This window comes from Psammomys obesus, unplaced genomic scaffold, assembly GCF_907164565.1.
Source record: "Psammomys obesus unplaced genomic scaffold, mPsaObe1.curated_primary_1811, whole genome shotgun sequence".
NCBI classification, from domain to species: Eukaryota; Metazoa; Chordata; class Mammalia; order Rodentia; family Muridae; genus Psammomys; species Psammomys obesus.
In genome coordinates, this window is record NW_026596040.1 from 4,621,385 (window position 1) to 4,647,076 (window position 25,692).

The 25,692-nt window shown below is 43.9% G+C and overlaps 1 protein-coding gene across 3 annotated transcripts in view; it reads right to left on the minus strand.

Annotated features, from left to right (window-relative positions):
• Window positions 1-5,405: 5,405 nt before the first annotated feature.
• Window positions 5,406-25,692, minus strand: part of Ppp2r2b (protein phosphatase 2 regulatory subunit Bbeta) — a 393,858-nt gene continuing 373,571 nt past the window's right edge. Inside the window, exons 7-9 of one of the 3 annotated variants that reach the window (XM_055622592.1) lie at window positions 19,100-19,269; window positions 8,687-8,778; window positions 5,406-6,158 (exon numbers count right to left, since the gene is read on the minus strand). In XM_055622592.1, the coding sequence (XP_055478567.1) occupies window positions 5,879-6,158; window positions 8,687-8,778; window positions 19,100-19,269 (542 nt within the window). In that variant the 3' untranslated portion in view covers window positions 5,406-5,878. The remainder of the gene's footprint in view (window positions 6,159-8,686; window positions 8,779-19,099; window positions 19,270-25,692) is intronic. The other 2 variants (XM_055622593.1, XM_055622594.1) reach the window with 2 other exon arrangements.

A 25,692-nucleotide genomic window follows, 5' to 3' on the forward strand; every position in this document is an offset into this window, starting at 1 on the left:
TATCGGTTTAACACAAGGCCACAGAGGGACAGGCATGTCATTTGTCCAGGGCTGTTTAGCCTTTCAATAGTAGAGGAGGCAGGCAGAAGGGCTGATGGGCCCAAGGCCCTGGAGGAGCTTGGCCAAGACCTCCAGCTGCTGCTGTTGCCTGAGAGGTTGTTCCCTCCCTGTGTGCTACAGGCTGTGTGTAGACAGTGGCCATCCCTACTGCTCTGTAGAACAGCCTGGCACAGGCTCATCAGGCTTGGTCAATTATTAAATATTTAGCTTAGAACTCCAACATACCACTTTAACTTTTGTCATTGAGGCAAACATCTTTTAACTCCAATCTCTGGGATCCTCGACACCGACAAAGATATCATTCTGACTGGACCCAACTAGGGCAAGAATATCACACTGCTGGCTGGTCCCTGAGGCCTCTGGGTTTTCTCCCAAGGTTCATTTTTGGAGAAATAGCTATGCACCCATCCAGACTGATGACAGCAGCTAGGGCTGCCAGAGATGGTGGTCAGAGGCAACTTTGGTGAGCTTTGCTGAGGGTGACTTTCAGGGACTGGTGACAGGGTCAGGAGCTAGCAGTGTTCTGTTTCCACAGCAATCACCGTCTTTAGGCTGTGTAGGCAGGAGGGGGCAGAAATGAGTGGTCAGGCAGAGCCTGCCCCCACAGTCTATCTAGTATGGCAGATCTGAGCTGGGCAGGTAGGGGTAATCAGCACTGAGGTGAGAGTTGGAGGCTGAAGACTCGTGTGGTGTACAGGCTCTGCAGTCTTCCTGGCCAGCCACTAGTCTTTGCTTCCTGAGTCTCCTCGTTGGTGAAAGCGAAGAAGCTCTCAACACACCACCCATCACTGTGGAGGAACAGGTGCAGGATCTGGGCAAAGGCCAGGCCTGGGTAAAACTCTAGGCTGTCATGCAAGCCTTTGAGTCCATCACAGGAATGCTTTTCTACTCATTGGGGATTTCGGTGGGGCTTAGGAAATATTTGGCACTGGGTCTCAGGGGTGTGGCAGCTTAGTGGTGGAGTGTTTGAATGGCGAGGGAGGGCCTAGGTTCAAACCTAAGTAGCACAAATGGAGTTGGATTCGTGAAAGCTAGTAGGGCGGGTTATCACCAGAACCAAACATGACTTTCTAACAGTACAAGGGGCACACACTGGCTTGGCACCTGGCTCCCATGCCACACCACGCCACTCTCCTCACTCCAGCTCCTCATCTCTGGGGTTTCATCTATTGGAAGTGCTGTACCCAGTGCTTGCTGGGTGAAATGCCTTAAACCTCTACTTTGGTGTAAAAAAAAAAAAAATTCTCAGTAGCCTTTTTCTTATCACTTGGACCATCCATTCCCGCTGTAGTTTCTGCGCTTCCTTCACATCCCCTTGTGTTATAAACGTGCTGTTGGTGTGTGCAGAATGCACTCGTGCTTGTTACTTCCAGCAGAGGCAGTGTCTTAGCTGTCCCAGTTCCTCCGTCTTTTTGCCTGGGCTCTGTTCCCTGAATCTCCCCCCTCCCCCAAACACTCCCTGCAGTGTTGATGAACTCAGGCCCATGGTTAGGACTAGCTTTTTAATGAGTACTTTCCTCTACATGTAGTGTGAGAGGGGAATGGGGAAGGGAACTTTCACTAAACAGCTTGGTTCTGTTGTTTGTGAATTGTGTAAATGTTGTCATTTTTTTTTTCTGTTGCTGTAATAGTTCAGTCGCTCTCCACACAATGGTGAATTGGTCAAGAGTGACTCGCCTATGATTACAGGAGCTGACAGATTCCTCTTGCCAGGTGCTGCTGTCTGTCCCGACATTGCTGCCGTTTATGTCCTAATGTAACACATTGCTCCTGATTGTAGTGATACTGGTATAAACAAGTGTATCCAGATGCACTGAGCTGCAGAAACCCTGTGTCTAACAGTTGCCTGTAACATTCAGCATGGTAAGTGTGCGGCCAAGGAGCAATAGGCCTGCAGTACCTGTGGAAGTATGCTGTCCTGCCTGCTAGCAGGTGAATCCGGAGGCAGGCTGGACTGGCGCAGACTCTCAGAACATGTCTGTTAGACGCATGGCTGGGGTTTTGTGGGCAAACAACTTAATGCCTGTGTAGCATGGAGAACCAAGCCTGGGCCGTAAGAAGTTCTGGGTGATGTTAGTTTTGTCTGTAGCGGACCCAGGAGTCTAACAGCCCTGCTTCACTCAGATACTTGGAGTCCAAGATCCATCTCTCGCTGGTGGTAGATGTCCTTGGCTAGGCTGCCAGGCTGCCATTTCTCCATTTGCAAAGTGGGACTCAGTGGTGGTGTGTGTTGAGGGAGGAGGCAACAGAGTGAGCATGCAAAGATGATCATCCTCCAGGAGTGTGGCTGCTGTGGCTGGTTTGCTGTGCTTTTAGCCATCAGAGGAGGAAAGGCAGGAGCTAGACTTTAAGGAGGTAGGAAGCAGGTCCCCACCTGTCTACCTGGCACCCCACCCCCCTGTTGCTGGCTTATGTCACTCTTATTTTCACAACTTACCTTCCTCCTCTGGACAAGAAATCGTGGCTGCCTATTAAATCCGACCTTTGGAGCTGCTTTGCTTTTAAACATCAGGAACTGAATGTTAACTTAGGAGGATTTTAATGGAAGCGCAGGAAAGCATGCTTCCCATTTTGCTCAATCGAACCCATGCCCTCCCATCGTAATCTGATGGCGCTTGCAAACATACAACACAGGGTCCACAGAGACAAACAAACTGTCCAAATCATAGCAGGATGGGTTTCAGGTCGCTTCGAGGGTCTTCTGGGTTTGCCCAGTACAGAATACCCAGGGCCCAGGGACATGATAAAGGGTTCACTGCTCAGCATCTGGCAAATGGTGACGGATGGTGGTTAGTGCCTGAGGCCTCGATCTAGTGAAACCCTCTCCTGTTTTTGTCTTCATGGCTATGTATCCAAGGCTCCCTTTTGTGTGCAATAAAGGAGAGTCTGGTAGCCGTGTGCTCTAACTCATCTGGCAAATTCCCACCCACCTCCAACTCACAGGTTCTCCTCTATACTGAGTTCCTTAGACAGTGTGGGTCTACAGTTGAAGTCTGCAGACTTCAGGGAACCTGTGAGCTCTTTCACAATCACCAGAATTGCTCATGTGTGTGTTCTGAGGAGCAATGATGGCTCCAAAATGTGCAGACCACGGAGATACTCTAATGCTTCCAAAGGCATTGAAGTCATGCTTGTTCAGTGGTTCTTAACCTTCCTAATGCTGTGACCCTTTAGTACAGTTTCTCATGTTATGGTGACCCCAACCATAAAATTATTTTCATTGCTATGTCATACTACAAAGTTTCTACTGTTATAAATTATTTTTAAAAGATTTATTTATTTATTTGTTTGTTTGTTTATTATGTATAAAGTGTTCTGCCTGCATGCCAAAAGAGGGCACCAGATCCCATTATAAATGGCTGTGAGCCATCATGTGGTTGCTGGGAATTGAACTCAGGACTTTTGGAAGAGCAGCCAGTGCTCTTAACCTCTGAGCCATCCCTCCAGCACTACCGTTATGAATTGTAATGAATATGTTTGATATGTAGGATATTTGATATGTGACCCCTGTGAAAAAGTCATTTAAGCCCCCCAAAAGGGTCACGACCCACAGGTTGAGAAACACTGTGCTGGTTACTTGGAGGTTAGTAAGCATTCTTTTGGCTCACAGGACGACTCGGAAGGTATGTGGATCCACGTTTTACGTGTGAACAGTTATGCGATTAGCGTTAGAAACGTCAGCACATCAGAACCAACTTTCAGGAATATTTGTTCTTTGGAGGAGGATATCTTGCTTCTGAGGAAAGACTTAGATAGAGGTTAAATGAACAAGAGTACAAAGGAGGGCTGATGCCCAACTTGGTCTGGGCTTTGCACAAGCCTACTTTGCACAGTCAGAGATGGGGAGTCCCAGGGAGTCAAGAAGATGGCAAACGCCTGTGCCCTGGTGTTCCCTACCCGTGGCGGCTCTCTAGGAGTGGGAGGGGTTGCTAGTTCTCTCAAGTCTCATCAAATCACTTTCCTACCCAGCAAGTTTCTCCACAGGCCATGAAAGATGCCCAAGGAGCAGCTTGCACTACAAGGAACTTGAGAAACACCAAGGAAGTCACATCTTCATCTAACGTGCCACTGTATGGAGGTGCAAAGGCTTGTGTTAAAGCTCCTGAAATTGGGATCTTTAAAAAAGTTGTTAGTATTTAAGTAGGTACTTATTTCCTGCCAAAAAGCTGTTAGCACACAGGCAACAGCTTAGAAACAAAGACAATATGCTTCTTTTACTTTTCTTTTAATCCTCTAAAGCAAAATCAAAGTTGGGAGTTTTAATAAATCCAGAAACTGAAGGAAGCATTTTCTTTTAGCGAAAAATCTCTCATTTCAAGTTGTTTCCTGTCTACCAGATGGATACTGGGGAGATGAGCTGAGACAGAGGAACAGACAAAGGCCAAGGTCCCACTTTCAGGACACACGTACCTTCTAAGCTTCCTCTCTGAGTGAATAAATCCTTGAATTTTGAAGGTCCCTTTGGAAATGGTTTTCTTGAAGTGGTGAGTCCAAATTCTCATCTCAAGAGATCGGTGAACCAGCTGTTTTGATTAATGTTGAAAAGAAATACTGGCCTGTCAGAACTTATATTTCCTGACTGTTATTTCTTGCTGAAATATGAACACAAGGCTGAGATTGGCTGATGGTGTGTTCCATCCCATCATGTGTGTGTGTGTGAACCCTCCCTCCTCGTCATATCTTATTGCTGGTTGTAGGGAAAGAGCCCTTACTTTTTCCTGTTTGGTGAGTTTGAAGTGGGCTCACAGATGTATGCTTACACAAATCAGCATCAGTATGGCCTTTGTTGTAGACACAGTGAGGGCTGATGGATGGCTATGTCTGAGAAAAGAGGAGGGGACATAAACCAAAAATAACAGGTCAGTCTTTCTTGGGGTGGTGGGGGCTACTGCTATTCAGACTCCCTGCTTTATTGAGAACCCCTGATTCTAAGCAACCGGGACACAGCCTTTAGAAGTCAATGGGCAAATCCTCTGGCAGAGGTTGAAGGGAAAGAGCCAAGGACCATGTAGGCGGGGGATTAGATGGAGACATTTAAAAGGAAATGAAAACAAAGCAAGAGTAACAAGCAATGGAAGGGATCTGGTCTCCGCTGGCCTTGCCAAGTAAACTCTGGGAAGCCCCATGGAGAAAGGACTCTTTAAGTTCCCTAAAGTGTTTGTGGTGCTGTTGCCATCACATTCCCAGGCTGTCTCTATGAGGCTTACGAAAAGAGAGAACAGTGTCATGACGTCCCTTCCCCTCCCATTTTACACCCCTTTTCTCAGCCTCATGAAATAAGTCTCTGGCTTCAATAGAACTGTTTAAAAGGAAATGGATGGGAAGGCAGAGGAGATATATTGGCTAGGTCTGATTCTTCACAAAGAGAAACTCTAAGAGTAAACAGTGTTTATTTTTTGTTGATTTTTTTTTCAAACAAATGGAATTGTTTCATTTTAAAAAAAAACCTTATCTCTTTTCTCCTTAAATACTACAGACAATCTCATTTTATCGCAGCAGACACCTAGAAACAAAACACGGAACCCACCAGAGAAAACTGGGCAATGAACGAACGCATCAGAAATTCAAGTCGACTATGGAGGAATTACTGCCAGTTGGCAGGTCTCAGTTCTAAACAGAAGTGTCCCAAGCCTACTGAGTTTGACAAAAGTTTCTTAGAATTGGGGAGTTGGGAACATTAAACTCCTTTTAAATTCTATTCCAATTGTTTTATGCATAGGGAAATGAAAGTCAATGCATCAAATGAAGACCCAAAGAAACATTTAAAAACTTGTTTGACTAGTATTCAGTATATGAGACTAAGTAATAGCTTGTCCTCCTAGTTAACCTTGTCCTGGAAGATATATAAGTTATTTGTGGCCGCCACTGCTATAATATTTTCTGAAGGATGCCAAGCTGTATGCAAGATCTTTTTGCTAAAGTCCAGACTGTCGACACTGATCTCATCTTTTCTTCGCTTGCCCCCGACACACACTTTTCGGGGTTTGAGGATAGCCCGGGGTTTGCTGTTTTCCCTCGAGGCCTCAAGGGTCACATCACGTTTGGTGTTTCGGTCGAACATCCTGAAGAAGTTGTTGTAGGAGCCCGTCATGATGACACTGCGGGGGAGAGAGAAAGAAGCGGCTGAGTACTGTAGAGACAGTGGTGAGACATACCCAGTCCGCCTTCAGGAGCAAACAACGCTTATCATGCCTGCTCACAGGAAATTCAGGTTTAAACTGGGAACACTGACTTGTTTTTTTTTTTTTTTAAACCATTAAAAGTGCCAAGCTCATTGCCTGGATTTGGAACAAAGCGTTGTGATAACCACCAGTATTACTCATTTTTACTCCATGGATGTCCTTTTGGACTAATCTGGTCCAATTCTTATAATCCTAGGGTTACCCACTTCCCATAGGTGTAACTAGGAACACATGGAATCAGCAAACTTTTTGCAGGCTTGAAACACATTTGTTTGGGGGGAATTCTGGGCTCTCTGAGCTCTGGGAATGTAGCTTAGCTCATCTGCCTGCTGTGTAAAGTACTGAGGCAGTGATCGCCACAGGGAGGCCAGCTCTATGTTCTGGTGTTGCACAACATAGATGCCGTGCCCTTCCCGGGAGAGACAGCCAACAGAGTTAACCAGGTAATCTAAACTTTGATCAAGGCATTGGAGGAGATGCTCCCATGGTTTTGCAGCTTTATCTGTTCTTGGGGCTATCTATGATTAGGTGGGAGAGCAGTGAATGTTGAAGGCCTTCCAGCAACATGGCATTGAATCTTTAAAGCTGGAATTTAAGGTAGGTGGCAAGTGTTGGGCGGGTACAGGGCCACTGCCTGTGCCATATGTGTGCCATTTATGGTGGCCCTTCAAAGACACTGGTCTAGACTGTGTCTGGGAAGGAATGCCTGGTGTCATCTGTTTTTTGGGGAAGGGAAAAAATGACAAGTCTGGGGTGCTTTGGGAACTCTGTTGACTGTGCACATTAATCAGTTTAGATTTTGTTTCATGGGCCCAGTAATGGGGTGCTATGGATAAAGGAATATCTGGGTGCTCCAGCATGGGGGTGCAGGGGGCTTTTTTTTTTTTTTAGATTTATTTATTATTTATATAGCATTCTGCCTGCATGTGTGCCTTTACACCAGAAGAGGGCACCAGATCTTACTATATAGATGGCTGTGAGCTATCATGTGGTTGCTGGGAATGGAACTCAGGACCTCTGGAAGAACAGACAGTGCTCTTAACCTCTGAGCCATCTCTCCAGCCCCAGGTGCAGGTGGCTTTTCCTCCATAATCATAGTTAAGATTTCAGTAGCTCGTGCAAGGGGATTTCAGGGGAGATGAAGGCGTACACATTGAGAGCGAGAGTCTGAGGGTACTGTGATCCAGCACCTGGCTTTGTAGCTTCCAAGACACTGCTCTCACTTCCCCATCACGATCGGACTTGCTCTTAAGCAAGTCAAGAAAAAAAAAAGTGTTATCCTTAAATATCCCAACTTTATCTGAACCCCAAACAAAATTCCCAGTGATGATGTTATAGAAGGATTGATCTCAGGCCTCAAAGCCAACATTTCTTTACTTTTATAATTAAGGCTTACTAATTTATCAGGTTGGGTCATCCCACTAATTCTCAATTACTTTGATTATTAGCTTCCTCAACTGTGAAGTGGAGATGATGGGAAGAACCTTACTGGGCTGTGGCTGGATTAGAAGATGTGTGTGAAAAATGTCCTGTGCACAGGTACCTGGTAGACTTGAATCTAGGTTAATGAAGGGTGAACTGGAATAGTAACAATTGTGAACATAGTGTCAACTAACAATGACTAAGTGGCAGAGTGACAGGCTCACAGCTTTCCCTAGGGACTCTGGTTCATATGGTTTCTTGCTTTGCTTTCTTATCCTGTATGAACTGGATAGTGTAACCTAGGTTGTTGTTTTTTTTTTTTCCTACATGGTTAATACATCTAGTTCATCTAAGAAGTAGATTGATGGGTGGTTTGGGAAGAGGGCAAGATAGTCAGAGACCATGGTATTGACTCAAAGTTGGGATCTCAGAATGGCCTGTTGTGGAAAAAGTTCCATGCCATTGAAAGCTATTCCTGGTGCCACCTTCATCAAGGAGCTTACTGAGCCCCAGCGGCCTGCATCTAGTTTACAGACAGTCAAAGAATCATCTGCATTTGTCAAACTCAAAATGAACTATTGCGAGGTAATATGAAGTATTGTAGAAATCAAGGGCCTTAAAACACTAATAAATCACTTGGATGGAATGTGATGAATGAGGTTGGCTAGAAGTCTGCTCATGAAGCACTGGGGCCTTCAGTCAGGTCTGCTCTAGCAGCCTCAAGGGGATGGGTCTAGAAAGCCTCTTGGTAGTAATCAGAGCTATGGAGAGGAAGACTTGCTGGTGTATTATCAGTAGTCTCGAGTCCTTCAAGTCAAAGACAGATGTTCTTGCTGACATTGAACTGTCACCCATGCCAGCCCTGAAATGAACTTGGGGTCTCACAGAATCCTTCCCTTTGTAGATGTAACCACAGTTTCCAACTAGTGACTCACATAATATACCTTGGCCAGGTCTCATTTAAGATAAATTGCCCAGAGGCTCCTCAAAGGTAGGGCTCTCAGTCCCAGAGTGTTTCTTACCTGTCTGACCCATTCCACACACACTCAAATTTATCGAAAATGCAGTCATTTTCATAGAGGGAGCACAGCTTGCTGCGGAGGTAGTCGTGAACCTGGAAGGAAACACCGAGAATGTGCCATCATACACGGTGAACATTCCTGTGAACATTGCCTCGGTGACATGTGCTGTCTCCTCTCCCCTGTGTGCCCTTGCATTGCACCAACTGGCCCTGGACTGAATGTGGACTCAGCCCTCCCTGTCTTTAGGAGGAAAGCATGGGTCAGTGAGTGTCTCTTATGCCAGTGTGGGGGGAATGAAGAAGGTTGTTTGAACAGACAGTGGCAGAGAGCTGGAGCCAGGAAATGGTAGAATTATGCTTTGCTTTATTATTTTTTATTATTATTGCATGTGTCCGCATGACTATGTCCAGTTGTGTACCCAAGTGGAGGGCAGAGGACAACTTTGCTCTTCTCTTTCCACCTGTATGTGAATTTTGGGGATTGAACTGAGGTCATCAGGTGTTGGAGGCTAACATTCATTTAGACTTCTGATACACAGCTGTTCATTAAAATCCTACTCTGGGCCTGAGGGGGAGCACTGGGGAAGAGACCATAGAATGGTATAAATACATGAGAAGTTTCAAACAGAGCTAAAGTCATAGAACATGAAAATGTGGAAAAGGGCACTAAGCGGTAAGGGGAATTATTTTTTGTAGGGAAGAGAGTATACAAAGGGCCACAGGTCTGTGCCCAGGAAGGAATATGACAGACCCATGGCAAGTAAGCAGATTCTCACCAAGTTGAAGGAGAACATCATAGAACACATCACCGAGCCTGCTATGTTCCAATAAAGTGTAAGAGCAAACAACTGGTTTTTACCTCACTGAATGATGGCTTGGATCAGAACAAGAGCAGAAGCTAAATTCTGGATCAGGCCTGGAGCAGAGCTGATAGGACATAGAGCAACTCTGAGGGGCAGAGTGGAAAATTAGAGTCAAAGAGGGTTCCCGGTTCTATCTTTCTTCTGGATAGAAGATGCTGGACAAGAAGGGCCTGCTGAAGAGACAGGTGAAGCACTGGATTTGAAAACTGAGTCCAGTAAAGAAATAGAAACATAGAAAACTCAAGCTGAAATGAAGATAGAGTTAAAAAAAAATCCAGTATCTCAATTAGAAAACTCAGAGGGAAATCTTACAAACAGCTGACAAAGCATCTAAGGTCTCAGATAAGACCACACAAGCAAAGAACAAAAACAATTAAAAATTACACAGGAAAGGACTATGCAGGAACTGTGGGCTTCCATGAAAAGACCAAATCTTTGAACTATAGACATAGATGAGGAAAAAAAATTCCGAGTCAATGGCATAGACCAGATCTTTAATTATAGAAAAAAATGTCTCCCCCAAGGAAAGATACACCCATGCAGATACAGGAAACCCAGAACAACAGACAGACCAGAAAAGGAATGCCCCGTGGCATATCATGGATAAAACAGTATGTACACAGAACAAAGAAAGAATAATAAAAGTTGTATGAGAAAACACAAATCACATATAAAAGAAAATCTACCAGAATAGCTGATGGAAACTTTGAAAGGCAGAAGAGCCTGGAGCAATGCCCTCTAAATTATAAAAGATTATAGATATTAAGCTAGACCACTGAGCCTAGCCAAACTATCAGCCACAGTTGAGAGAAAGGAAAACTTCCTATAGTACAAATAGACTAAATCAGCCCTATGAAGAATGCTGGAACAAAGGAACAAGCATAGCCAAGAGACTCTATAAAGAAAACAAAACTAATTATTGAAACGTGAATATTAAGAACAGAAACAACAAAACAACACACACACCCTAACCTCCCAAACCCACAAAAAAACTATAGTCAACACATATATTTCAACAATAACTTTAAATATTAATGACCTTAGCATTTCAGTTAAAAGACACAGGCTGGCTAAATGGATTAGGAATTTGTATCAACCTTTCTGTTTATAAGAAAATCAGCTTTAAAGATAGGCATAAGCCTAAAAATAAAAGGGATAGGAAAGAAGTATTCCAAACAAAGTACCAAGAAGCAAGCAGGCATTGTTCTCCTAAAGTTATGCCTTTGTATTAAAATCAAGTAGGTGGAAAAGCAGGTAGGCTAACTGCAGATCTTCACCTCACACATTTTTCCTCCTAATCCAACCTCCAGTATCATCCCCTGCTCCGTAGCAAACCTCCCTTCCTCTCAGCCCCATCTCCAGAGGATCAAGCAGACCTCTTCCCACAGGGAGCACAGAGACCACACCTCCCAGGGAAACAGGTGGGCTAGCCTCTCTCCTCCAAACCCAATCCCCCAGTCTCACACCATCTCTGTAGCAGAAAACCCGCTGTGCTCTGGCCTTACTCTCTGACCCCATTCCCAGGGAACTAAGCAGATACTGGTGAAACACTCTGCTGTCCTCCCTCCTGTGGACCCTCTCAGTTCTCCTTCTAGTCCGTTCCCATTACTAAGTGCCAGTTACCAATACCTAGAGACACACTGTGCCCAGAACCTAAGTGGCCACACCTGGCAGGATCACAGAAGCATTCCCTACCAGGCAACATACTCTCCTAAGAACCACAGAGGGCAATAGACATCAAGAACAAAAACCCCCACACATTAAAGACAGGACCAGGTATCAGCACCTGGTTATAATTATAATCATTCAAATTCAGGTGCCAGTGAAAACACAATAGTACCCAGGACAGTAGGTGGCCACAAGAATTCTGCAACTCTACTATAGTAGTCCCTGAGAAATGCCAACATAGCTGGAGCACAAGATAAAGTAGTCTTTATAAACATGATAGAGGTACTTAAAGAAGAAATGAAGAAATCCTTTGAAGAAATCTATGAAAATACAGTGGGAGGACATGAATAAAACAGTTCAAGACCCGAAAGTGGAAATAGAATTAAAGGAAACCCAAACTGAGGGAAATCTGGAAATGAAAAATTTAGGAACTCAAACAGGAACCCCAGAGGCAAGCCTCATCAATGCAATACAAGATATGGAAGACATAATCTCAAGTACTGAAAACAAGATAAAAGAAATGAATAGCTCAGGCAAAGAAAATGTTACATCTAAAAAACTGCAAGCACAAAACATCTAGGGAATCTGGGACACCATGAAAAGACAAAAATCTATGAACAACAGGAATAAAAGGAGGAGAAGAAACCCTGGTGAATAACACAGAAAATATTTTCAGTAAAACCATAGAAGAAAATGCCCCCACCTTAAAGAAGGAGGTACTTATCAAGGTACAAGAAACATACAGAACAACAAATAGCCCAGACCAGAAGAGAAATTCTCCTTGGAACATAATAATCAAACACTAAATATATAGAACAAAGAAAGAATATTAAAAGCTGCAAGGGAAAATGGCCAAGTAACAGACAAAAAGGCAGGCCTACTAGAATTACACCTGATTTCTCAACAGTGACTCTGAAAGCTAGAAGGGTCTGGATAGATGTTCTACAGACCTTAGGAGAATACCAGCCCAGGCTACTACACCCAGCAAGACTTTTAATCACTGTAAACGGATAAAGACAGTCCATGACAGAACCAACTTTAAGCAGCATTTATTTACATTGTCAGCTCTATAGAAGGAAGTCCTCTTCAGGTTAACCAGGCAAAAGAAAACACAAGGAATGATTCCGTAATAGCAAAGCAAAAGAAGGGGGGGAAAAAGCACCACAACAAAAATAAACAGTAACCAGTGAACGTTGCTCATTGATTACTCAGAACATTAATGGTCTCGGTTCCCCAATAAAAAAGACAGACTAACAAAAACTAACAAAGCTGGTATGAGACTGGGGGATTAGATTTCGAGGAGAGAAGAGAAATGAAGGTCTGCCCTTAGCCTACCTGTTTCCCTAGGAGGTGTGGTCTGTGGGTTCCCAGGGACTTTTGCTGGAGTTAAGGAGTGGAGGCAAAGGGTTGGGGGGCAGGGCGACTGTGGGAGGTTTGCTTGATCCTCTGAAAAACGGGCCTGACAGGAAGGGGAGGCTGCCCTGATAACTTGCTGGGATGAGATTGGGGGTTGGATTTGGAGGAGAGGAGGGTGAGGTGAACTAACTAATAGGTCCCATCCTGCTGCTGCATCTAAGAGAATTTGTCTTAGCATCAAGGATCACCTTGGGTTGGATATAGAAAAAAGATATTCAAAAGCAAATGGAACTAAGAAACAAGCTGCTTCAGCTGTTCTAATATCTGACAAATTAGATTTAAAAGCAAAACTAATCAAAAGAGATAGGGAAGGAAGCTCTCACAAAAGGAAAATATTCACCAAGAGGACACTGCAGTTCTTACTATCTATGCCACAAACAATGACACCCAAATTCATAAAGGAAACACCATTATAGCGTAAACCATATATTGACAGAGAAAAGGCCTTTGACAAATCCAACATCTTCTAATGGTAACAGTTTCAGGATAAAAACATCTAGGGATACGGGGATCATATTTCAACACCATAAAGAAAATATACACCCAGCCCACAGCCAACATGGAAGAAACTCAAAACACTTCCACCAAAGTCAGGAACTACAAGGTTGTTCTCCTCCCTGTCTCCATTCCTGGAGCCATAAGACAAATGAAAGAGATAGAGAGGATAAATAGAAAAGGGGGGCATGAAGGTATCATTATTTGCAGATAATATGCTTCTATACATGAAAAAACTCTAAGGACTCCAGCAGAAAGCTGCTACACCTGATAGCCTTCCTACAATTCAAGTGACAAATACATGAGAAAGATATCATACAAACAGTCCCACTCACGCCTCAGAAACACCTTGGGATAAATCTAACCAATGAGGAGTAAAACATGAATAATTAAAATTTTAAGACACCGAGGAAATAAATTGAAGATACCAGAAGATGGAAATACCTCCCATGTTCGTACATCGGGAAAGTTATTATTGTGAAAATGGCCACCCCACCGGAGCCATCTACAGATTCAATGCGCCCACCCATATTTCAAAGCTGGTAGGTTTCCCAGTAAATGCCAGATGTAAACTGAGTGCCCCTTATTCAAAACACTTTTGGAAAGAAGTACTTCAGATTGTACATACATAATAAATTGTCTTGGGAATAAGTCTTAAGTGCAAACATGAAATTTGCTTATATTTCATAACCTTATATACAGCCTAAAGTTAGTTTTATGTAGTACTTTAAAATGATAGGATGAAATGAGGCTATCTCCTTGAGATTCGATATGAGATTTTCCACTGTGGCCTTATGTTGGTGTTCACCGAGTTTTGGGCTTTCGAGCTTTTTAGGTTAGGGGCACTCAATTTATTGTAAACATTTGGGCCCATGGTGATAGTCTCTGTTCTAGCTACTTAATTGTCTTTATGTGGCATGAAAGCAGTCAATGGCTGTTATTTATCAAAATCAGGCGGAGGGCGTGGATTCGGTCCGTCAGATGTAGGTGGTCCTCTATTTTGTAGGGAAGTTTGAGAACAGCAAATAATACTGAAGTCTATAGTCACAGCAACATGCTTGGGTTCTGTTGGTGGATGCACAGGAAGAGCACTGTCCACTCGTGTCCACTGTCCACCACTTCTTCCTCTTTGCCTGCTCTTTTCTGGGAAGGCAGTGCTGCTCCAGCAGCATTCTGTCAGTGGTTGTCAAACTGTGGATCACAACCCTTTCACAGGGGTCGTCTAAGACCGCCCAAGAACACAGATATTTATGTTATGATTTATAATAGCAGCAAAATTACAGTTACGAGGTAGCACCAAAAATAATTCCACAGCTGGGGGTCACCACAACATGAACTGTAATAAAGGGTGCAGGCATTAGGAAGGTTGAGATCCACTGCATTAGAAAGCTGGGCATCTCTGCTCTACGTCCACGGGCAAGGTTGTGTAGTGTGCCCGTCTACAGTGCGTTTCCCAAGACCATTCCAGATATTCACTGAGAGTTTATCAATTTTAGATCGTACACTGATGTAGTATTTAAGTGTAAGTGGCTCTGAGGCACACCGTTCTAAGTTAAAATGTGGTACTTCAGTTCAATACACATGCTGGGCCACCTATTTCTTAGTGTTCTTCGCATATGATTTCCAAGTCTGGCACGAGCTGAACACAGCTTCAGAACCAGGACCCATGGTCTAAAACTAACATTTGTTCCAAAAACCTTTTCCTAAAATAAAAGTAGTAATTGCTTTTGCCACCAAGTGTCCTTAATCTTCTCTTTTCTAGTCAAGGCTCTCTGGAAGGCTGCCCACTGAAATATCCACCCACACTCTGGTTCAAGTCACATCGCCTTCTCTTTTGTATCAAGGCCTGTGAAACCGTATGGCTTATTTTCTGCAGCTGGAAAAAGGCACTAGTTTTACGCTGGGCCAAATACCCAGGGCTGAGGCACTAGTGGGGGATAGTAACTTCCGAGCCGAGCCAGGAAGTCTAGGATTTATAGGAGAACACAGCTCTTGGACCATGTGTGTACCACAACAGTCACTCTATCTGTTGGGCCCGAATTCTGGTCCTTAGGCTCCACTGTGATGTACTGTGGCACTCCATCGGCCCTCAGATACTCCAGTATCTTCAAACTCCCTTTCCTTCCTGTTCTCGTCTCTGAAGACACTGCTACTCCTTCCGGCACCCCAGGGGCTGATGTGGGATTTTGCTCCCAAGTCCATGTGCTAAAAAAACAGGCTGCCCTGCTCCTCATGACAACCGTTTCTGTCTTGTTCTCAGTTCCACTGATGTCATACATTCAAACTCAACTTCTTGCTATCCACTGGTCTTCTATCATCAAAAGCAGTGTCATTCCTTGAAGAAACTTGAGTACTTCCCTCTCTCTCCAACTTTCTTTCTTCCTGTCAGTATTCTTCGAGACCCTAATACCCTGCTTCTTACCTACCATCACATTCAGTGAATTTTCCTTCCTGCCCCTACCGTCACATGACTACAGCAATATCTTCTGTGCAAGTCTCCTCCTATTGCTACTTTCTTTTTAGTTCATAGTATCTTGATTCTGTCAGTTCTTCAAGGCCACCGACCTGAGCGCTTTGTTCTTTCTTAGATCCCTTAGGTTTGTCAGTCGGTCAGGACAACTGCACTTAGTGCGCGTGTTCAACAAACCTCTCTCTTTCAAACAAGTTCTCATGTATCCGAGGCTGAGGATCCAGCAGTCTTTGAACTGCTCCTCCTGCCTCCACTTCCTGAGTGCTGGGATTATAGGTCTGTACCATTATGCCCAGTTTATGCGTTCCTGGGGGATGAACCAAGGGCTTTCTGAAAGCTAGGTAAGTATTCTGCCAGCCAAGTTATACCCCTAGCTCCTGTCAAGATCCTCAGGTTTTAAGTGAACAATATAGACATTAAGCTGACCCCTGAGTGGCTTTACAGTACCTCCTTTTGTTAAATGGATATTTTAAAGATTTTCCCCTATTCAGCAGATGAGTTTTCTTATTTTACTGAGAAAATAGAAGGAAACATGCAGGTATATGAGTCTCAGCATGGAACTTATTAGTTCCCTGAATATGAGCTATGTACACTGCTTTATTCCTCTGACAGATGAACCGCTCACATCCCTTAAGCCAGTTTTTCCTGGACTCTATATCCCTTTTTGTGTCCTTTGAGGACTCAGCTCCCTCAGTTGTGTCTCCACTGTTTATTCCAGTCACCCCTAAACACACTACACCTTCCTTCTGCCGGCATCCCATATCCTACCAGTCCTTCTCTGCTTTCATAGCTAGCTTATATGCTCACAGTCTTTCTTCTTTATAGTCTCTTGAGTGTCCTCTGACAAGATACTCAGTAACCCTATTCCCCTGTTAGGGTATTGTCAATGTTGCCATGTCTAAACCCAGTGCTCAGTCCTCCCTCTCTCTCTCTCTCTTGCTCTCTTTCATCCACTCATAAAGCTGAACACTTCTCTGAGTTTTCCTTATACCTCTCAGGTCCCTTCCTCTCAATCTCCTTTACCAAGTCATCTTCCGGTTCTCAGCCTGAAAACACAAGACCCGCAGGGCTGGTCCCAGTCTCTTTAAATATACTCAATATCTAGGGGGATTCTTCTAGATCTGAGTTTGAAGATCTACTATGTACTCGCACTGGTCTGTCTACCTCCTATCCCTGTTTATGATTCATTAGCTTAACATGTTCAAAACATAAACCCCCCAATCTCCTGATCTACTAAAAAAGCAACTCTGCTTCTCTCATTGTTAAAGGCATTAAATTAGGGACGTCACTCGCATTTTTCTTCTTATAACACACACCAGACCTTAGTGATTTTACTTTGGAAATTATACTGGGAATCTGGGTACCTCTATTGCTGACACCTTCATTAAGGCTGATATTACCCATTTGCCAAAGATTGTGTGTCTGGTTTTGTGTTAACTTGACATACGTTAGAGTCATTGGAGAGGAAGGAGCCTGAGTTGAGGAAATGCCTCCATGAGATCCAGCTGTAAGGCATTTTTCCAATTAATCATTCCAGGGCTGGTGGTCCTCGGTTCTAAAGGAAGCAGGCTGAGCAAGCCAGGGGAAGCAAGCCATTAAGCAGCACTCCTCCATGGCCTCTGCATCAGCTCCTGCTTCCAGGATTCTGCCCTGTTTAAGTTCCTGTCCTGACTGCTTTCAATAATGAACAGCAACGTGGAAGTGTAAGCCAAATAAAGCCTTTTCTCTTCAACTTGCTTTTAGGTCATAGTGTTTCAACACAGCAATAGAAACCCTAACTAAGATAGGGAGTCTGGGAGTGGATATAAGGACCCGGAGGGGACAGGAGCTTCACAAGGAAACCATAAAAGCCAAAAAATCTGGGCAGGGGTCGGAAGGCCCTGAAGAGACTGATGCACCAACCAAGGACTATTCGTGCATGGAGAGGACCTAGACCCCCCTGCTCAGATGTAGCCCATAGGCAGCTCAGTCTCCACGTGGGATCCCAAGTAAGCAGGGGCTGCCTCTGACATGAACTTGATTGCCTGCTTTTTGATCACTTCCCCCTGGTGGCGAGGCTTGTCAGGCCACAGAGGAAGAAGATGCAGGTAGTCCTGATGATGCTTGATAGGGGTTGGATGGTGGGGAGGGAGATCTCCCCCTTTCAGTGGACTAGGGGAAGAGGTTTGGGGGGGGAGAAGGAAAGAGGGTGAGAGGGGGAGGAGATGAGGGAGGTGGCTACAATTGGAATATAAAATGAATAAATTGTGAAAAATAAAAAGGCAGTTTACAATAACTTTAAAATCTATCCTTTCGATCTCTTCACATGTCTCTATTATAGTGTTTCTCCTCAGTGCAACCAGAATGCTCTTTTAAAATCATAGTGACAAAATGTTCTGGAGTTGGTAATGGATCTACAAGTCTGTGAATATACTAAATTCTAGGGAGTTACATACTCTGAAATGAGGGAATTCTGTGATATATGAATGCATCTCAAGTAAAACAATATAAATCAAATCTGTCTGCCTAGATTCCCCCTTCCTTGCCTCATTTCTTTTTATCTAATGAAAGATATATTAAAATAAGAGCAGTTATTTCTGTCCCTTGATTGATCTCTCTTTCCTTTGCATGGTTTTTTAGTATCCTTTCTACTTCCAAATCTGGTCAAGCTCTTCCAATAAAAATACCCGGAATGCCTTCTCTCTTGTTCCCTCCACCAGGGTTTCTGCCATCCTCTACCCAGGTCTTTAGGCAAGACCCTCTTCCATGGCCTCCTTGATTTTTCACCCTTCGGCATTCAGTAAGCAAGCGATGTTATTGACTCTCCATCCTCCCTAACCTTCCATCATCCTGCCATCATTCAGGCCACATCAGCACTCTCCCCTTGTCACACTGTAAGGTGAAACCCATTGTTTTCAATGCCTCTTCTTGTAGAAGACTTTTTTTTTTTTTTAAATAGATCTCCATTGTACCAGCCTGAGACAAGCAAAGGTCTGCGTAGCAGAATTTGTAACACTCCACCCTGTTTTGTCTCCAGGCTCTGCTCTCTGTTCCACAATCAAGGTAAACTTTTTCAACCACAGTCCTCTTATTACTCCAGGTCTTTAGCCCATGGTATTTTTCTAAGCATATCCTCTTTCTAACAGGCTTGTGACAGTTTTTTCTTCACCTTCCTTACCCGGCAAAGCTTCCCCACCTTGGGCTCCCCTGGTCTCAGCAGGTCCCTTGACTACCAGTCAGCTCCTTCACTAGGGAGCTTCATGGGAACAGGGCCAGGCTTGTCATGCTCACTCTAACTATGGTCCGTACCTCATACAATATTTCTAGGCTATAACTGCGTAAAACTGGTCCACGCACATCCTTATCTGAAGTCCCATGGCACTGGCAGCCTGCAGTGCTTTATCAAACATCACTACGAACAGCCTTCTATTTTTCTGCATTTTAAACATTTGCAGGCAGAGGCTGATGCAAAGGCCTACAAAGGGAGTGTTCTGGATCCGGAGGCCTAGGTGGTGGTCTGTACCTGGTATGTCTCGATGGGGCGATTTTCCATGTTGAGATCCCAGACTTTCACGGTCAGATAGTCTCTGGTCATAATATACCTCCCACTGTGGCTAAACTTCACATCCGAAATTGAAGAGATAATTTCAGAGAAAAAGGATCTGTTGCTTGGATCTTCTGGCTCTTCAAAAACTGTAGAACAAAAGAAAGACAAAAGCAAAACGTGATGAATATAGCACAGGCTTGTGAACAGACTCTGAAGTTGGGGCCAGCCGGAGAGCTAACAGTGAGCTTTCTAAGTAGGGCAGCTGTCTGTAGAATATAAAGAAGTTGCCAACAGCCCTAGCTTCCTGAAAACAGAAACAAAAAAATGGTGGATTACTGTTTTTTCAAGGGCTTGGCGTGGGAACTGGTGTGGGACCTGGTGTGGGACCTGTCTCACACTCTGCTTGCTGGGACACTGCCTCTTTGAAAGCTCTAGATATGGATCACATTTTCCCTCATCTCTGGATGTCATTGTGCATGTTCATATCAGGAGACATCTTAGAACTCTTTTTGATTTTCTTTTTACCTCACCTCTTTTTTTCCTCTTCTTTATCCACCCTTCCATTCTTTGTTTCCTTTCTTTCTTTCTTCCTTTCTTTTTCTTTCTTTCTTTCTTTTCTTTCTTTCTTTTCTTTTCTTTCTCTCTTCTCTCTCCTCTCTCTCTCCTCTCTCCCCTCTCTTTCTCCTCTCTCTCTCCTTCTCTCTCTCTCCTTCTCACTCTCCTCTCCTCTCTCTCTCCTTCTCTCTTTCTTTCTCTCTCTTTCTTTCTTTCTTTCTTTCTTTCTTTCTTTCTTTCTTTCTTTCTTCTTCCTTCCTCGCCTCCTTTTCCTTTCTTCTTTTTTCTGTCCTTTTCTCGCTCCCCTCTCTTTCTTCTCTCTCTCCTTTCCTTTTTTCTTTCTATTATGGTGTTAGGGAACAAACCCAGAGTCTTCTGTGTGTTAGGCAAGTAGCACTTGGTGTGTCCAGCCCTTGGAGTCATTTTACATACTTAAACATTTTTCAGTTTTTTTTTAAAACTTGTAATCTATATTACTTGAAAATACAACTCAGCAGAATTACATATGATGATGTATTTATGTAATCATACCACAATCTAAATTCCCATGTTTCTACAAACTCTGCCACAAAACAAAACAGAACCAGGACAAAACCCTAATAACAAACTACTTTCTGGGCTTTTATTCTAGCAATTTCATATAAATGCAACCATAGAACACAGGTCATTTGTGCCAGACTTAAGTACCATATTATTTTTCAAAGTTCATCAGGCTGCAACATCTTCTTTGCATGGTTAAAAAATTGCGTGGAATTGTGGTATTCTGTTGATAAACATGTAAGCTGTTCCCACTGACACAATTAATGGCACTGTAAATATTCACTTTCAGTTCTCTGTATGGATGTGTTTTCATTTTTCTTGGATTGTAGTGTAGAAAACCCCCAAACTGTCTTAGGTCAAAGGTCAGACTGTCCTTAGCTTGGGTGACTCAGGTGCTCTAACATGTAAATGGTGGCTGCAATGTCCTTCAGAAACATTATCTACTTAAGTCTGATTTTTAGATTCTCTTTCTTGCTGGATGTAGCTGATTTCCACTTCTGATTGGCATGGCTCCACAATATGTTACTGAAACCATCATAAATGGTACCCAGGTCTTCTCTCTGACTTACATTGGCTACATGGGCTGTATTTTGGCATTTTCCATTTCCACACAATGCCTGATGTTTTCTTCATTGATTCACATTCTTCTTCAGAAACCACCACCATACATTTTTTTCCCTCAAGATCTCTTCTTTTCTCTGAAGCCATTATCACATTTTCAATTGCCTAAATACTCACTCCCAACAAATGCATAATTTCTTACATTGTCATTTAATAATTCATGAATTTGTTTTTTTTCCTTTTAACTAGAACGTGAGACTTTTGAAGCAAGGATTTTGGTTGTAGTTTTCCTTGTATCCATAGCCATACTGACAAATATTCAATAAATGTTTGTTGCTTGACTGGGTCTAAAGCCAGATTAGCTAAAACATTATTTGACTTGTGTGCTTAGCCTGTGGTAAAGCAAATGTATGCATTTGCTGAGGATATTCAGCTACGAGAATGTCAGTTGCACCTGCAAAGCAAGAACATGGCACCCAGAATCAATTACATAGGGCTCATACGGGTTCACGGAGGCTGAAATGGTACCACAGAGCCTGCATCGGTCTGAGCTGGGCCCTCTGTATATATGTTATGGCTGTGTAGCTTGGCGTTCTTGTGGGACTCCTAACAGATGTCTCTGCTGTTTCGCCTGCTCTTGCCTTTTCCTCCTGTTGGGATGCCTTGTCCAGACTTGATATGAGGGTTTGTGCCTAGTCTTATTGTAACTTGTTATGCTGTGTTCAGTTGATAGCCCTGGGAGGCTGGCTCTTGGGTGAAGGGGAATGGAGGAATGGATTTGGGAGAGAGAAAGAAGGTATGTGTGTGGGAACTGGGAGGGGTGGAGGGAGGGGAAACTGTGGTTGGAATGCAATATATGAAAAAAGAGGGGATGGGGAGATGGCTCAGAGGTTAAGAGCACTGACTGTTCTTCCAGAGGACCCGAGTTCAATTCCCAGCACCCACATGGCAGCTCACAACTCTCTGTAACTCCTCACATGACATACACAGCCAAACACCACTGTACATAAAATAAAAGTAAATTTTAAAAAAAGAAAAAAATAAATGTAAAAAAAAAATGGCAGTTGCTTATGGTTCAACCTAGTAAACACTGACATGAGGACCTGAGGCCGAACCATAGCCTGCCCTGAGGTTTCTGGGTTCGCTGGCTTTCGGGGCAGCTTGTTTTCTGCTTTTCATTCACTTGCTTGGGTAGAAGGCTCAGTGCCCAGAGAGGCCAAGCGCAGAAATGCCTGTTCAAACCTTGCTGAGTTAAACTGGAACCAAATTCAAACACTGCTGTCTACAAAACAATTTAGAAGAGCAAAAATCCTTTAGCAATGAGAACAGACCTAGAGAATTGGGAAATGAACTGGAGCGGGAGAGGGAAAGGGAGAGACAGAGACCCTGAAGGTCCTGGGTGCCGCCACCGCCGCTGCTACTGACATCACTGCCCCGTCCCCCTCCTCCCTCCTTTCTCTTTCAGAAAAAAAGAGACCAATTTATTCAAGCTACTGTTTGTGAAGAGTAGTGGGCGTGGTGGTGTTAGGACGACCACATGTAACATCTGTTGTCCATTCCTTCTTTATCTGCTGCTGCAGACAGGGTCTCACTCTGCAGCCCCTGGCCTTTGACTGGCACCCTCAGAGATGAGAACTGCACAAGACGTTTCACATTCGTCTCAGTTCCCAGTAATCTTGTTAGCCTTGGGACTTGGAAACTCCAAGTAAAACATCCCATCCTGGAGAGAGGTGGGAGAGTTGGGGAAGGAGGCGCCAACAAACTCTGTGCTACATACAGTTCATGCAACAAGCTCTGTGCTACATACAGTTCATGCCTGTCCTTGTCAGTGACTGGCTGTGGACACTGTATTGATTGGTGTAGCTACCTAATACCAAGCGGCTAGCCCTGAAATAATAATACGTACAAACAACACTAGATGGTCTCAGTGGCTCAGAGGACTGGAGGAGACAAATGTGCAATTAGGCAAGTGGAGATACAATTGTGAATTCAGTTTTAACATCTTATAAGCTGTGTATGGGCAAAATAAAGGAACCGAGGACCCATTTCTGTTTCAGTGTCAGAGATGTCCAAATTTTGCTAGGATTGTGGCAAAGCATTAACCATTTCCTAAATTTTTCCCCAGAGATCACCTTGGCTTGGCTTTAGAGACCTGCTGAACTTCAGAGTTTCCAACAAGATTTTAGGAAAGAGACATGGAAGAAGAAAAGGAAGGAACATGTGAGATACACTAGGCTTTGCTCTCTCTCCTGAAGATATGTTCCTGATGCGGATCCTGGTAGCCTAGACCTACTCAACGGGTATATGGCAGATTCACCAACAGGGGCATATGTATGTGTTGTATAGATGTCAATACAACATAAACTACCATTTCTTACTCCTCAGGGTTTCTGTACCTAAGTATCTATCTTTGAACCTATGTATTCATCTACATACCATGTACCTATATATCTATCATCTCATCTAATGCTCAAATGTATGAGCTGGCAACTACCACTATTCTCATTATGGAACTGCGAACAGACCAGCAAGACTGAACCCTCTGCCACAGAACCCACTCCTGCCCACCCGTCTCTCCATACAGTACACTGGCTCTGTTCCCATACTCACAATGTTCATGTCTTGGATATACTTAATGTATGCCTTGGACTCTCCCCTACTCTCCCCACTCCTGTTATGGGACACTGAGTTGAAATCTAGGCTGCAAGGAATTACCTCGCTCTTAAAACCAACTACTTCTTGAGCTCCTATGTATTGCATGTTATGAATTCATTCAACATTTCTAAGTCTTTTAGCCTCTTTCCCATGAATTCAATTAGTCAATATAGGTGTCCTCATAGCTGGCAGGAATACAGTCCTTGGGAATACATAGCTGGCAGGAATACAGAACTTGGGCTGCTTCTAGCCTATGCTTTTCCCTCTCTTTATTTTTCTTATATATCTACACATAAATATACAAATATAACCTGAGTCCACTTAGTGTCACCTCTGAAATATGTCACTTCTGGGCTATTATTTGATGTGCATGTCTTTGCTTTAAATGTCTGTCATTTTGAGGCCACCATGACCTTGGCCTCGATCTTGGCAGATGGGAGAGATGTTAATGTTTGCTTGTGACGAGGAAGGAGTACGCTGAGACTCGTGCACAGGTTTTACATTGCTTACTTCTGCTGACATCTCTTCAATGGAGAAATGCAGCTGGCAGGCTTCTCCATTTGGAGATGTGGTTGACAATTTCCCCGTAATGGGGAGACAACCAGAAATTTCTGTATGGAGTGAGGCAGATGGTAGTTTAGTTTTGGAGATTTGCAGGCAACAGTTTTGCCCCTCAAGAGAAAAGGCTCACCGATTGAGATGCAGCCAGCAAATTTCACTACACAGAAGACACGTCCATTCATTTTGCCCAAAGAGAGAACTGGCCCACAGTTTTCCCACAGAGGGTAAGAATTCCCCTGGGCTGCAGATGCTGGCTTTTGCCCAGCTGAGAACAGTGAGAGAAGTAGTTTAAGATTTAGTTAGTGGCTGCTGTACTTGTACTTATGCTAGTGTCCTGATTTCCAGATGTGGGCTAGAGATTGGGAATTGAGATCAGATTCAGCATTGGAGGACAAAAGCAAGAAAACAACGAGGCCCGGTGGCTTGGTCCTTATGATATGCTTTCACACACCCTCCATCGATTCCACAAACAACCATTCCTCAGTGAACACTGTAGCCACATGATGTCTTGCACAGCCCAGCAGAGAAGTGAAGGCAGAAGACATTTTTGTCTCTAACTTTTATACATGGTTATTACAAAATTATATACTTTCTTCACAAATGTCTTTAAATAAGCATTCAAGCTAAGCACTAGCATGAGCCAAAAACTCATTTTTGAGGACTGGGGAGCAGCCAAAGGACTTGCTGCCTAAGAATGAGGACCCTCAGCATTCTTGTAAAAAGCTGGGCGTGGCAGTGCACATCTGGAACACGGGCCCTGGTTATGGGGGAGAGGCAGTCTGGCAGATCCTGGGACTTGCTGGCAAGCCAGCTTAGCCAAAATGGTGAGCTCCAGGCTCAGTGAGAAAGCCTGTCTGAGAGAGAGAGAGAGAGAGAGAGAGAGAGAGAGAGAGAGATAGATAGATAGATGGTGACTGACTGATAGCCAACACCTCTACGTACACCGTATGGGAATGTGTGTGTGCATGCCACACAGACCTCTCATGTTTGCCAGCCGTGGTGTTGTATTCCTACAATCTGAGGTAGGAGGAATGCTATGAGTGAGCAGAGGCCAGCCTCAACTACATTGAGAGAACCAAGAAAGCCAGGGCTTCGTTAGCGAGACTCTCATTCAAAAATCAAGAAAGGGCTGGCAAGACGGTTCAGAGGGTACTGACCACCAAACCTGAGGGCCCGAGTTCAGTCCTTGGACCCCCATGGTGGAATGGGAGAACCGATTCCTGGAAGTGGTCCTCTGACCTCCACACGTGTACAGGGATCACGTGTCCCATCCCCCGGCCATGAAAACAAATGTTAAAAAAAAAAAAAATCAAAGCAGCATAAATAAAACCTAATTTTTTTCAGCCAGAAGACTCTGACATGTTCAAAAGCTTTATAAAGAAAGAAATGATAAGACAAGGGGAGCTGAAAGTGATCAAGAAGGGCTTAAAGTTAGAAAACAGTCCAGGCTCTGGAGGCTTCTGTTGCAATAATCCAATTCTGCGCTGACAGCACAAAAGTGGCAAAGATAATAAGGGGAAAAAATGAACACTAGGGCTCCTTTTTGGCTCAGGTACACCAAGCTTTTAGGTTCACACAAGGAGACACTTCCACCACGCCTGGCACACGGCCCTACATCGACAAGCATTAAGGTGACACACGGCACACAGAAGGCTTAAGGTGCACAGGTAAGAGCTAGACTATATGGGTGAGCAGGG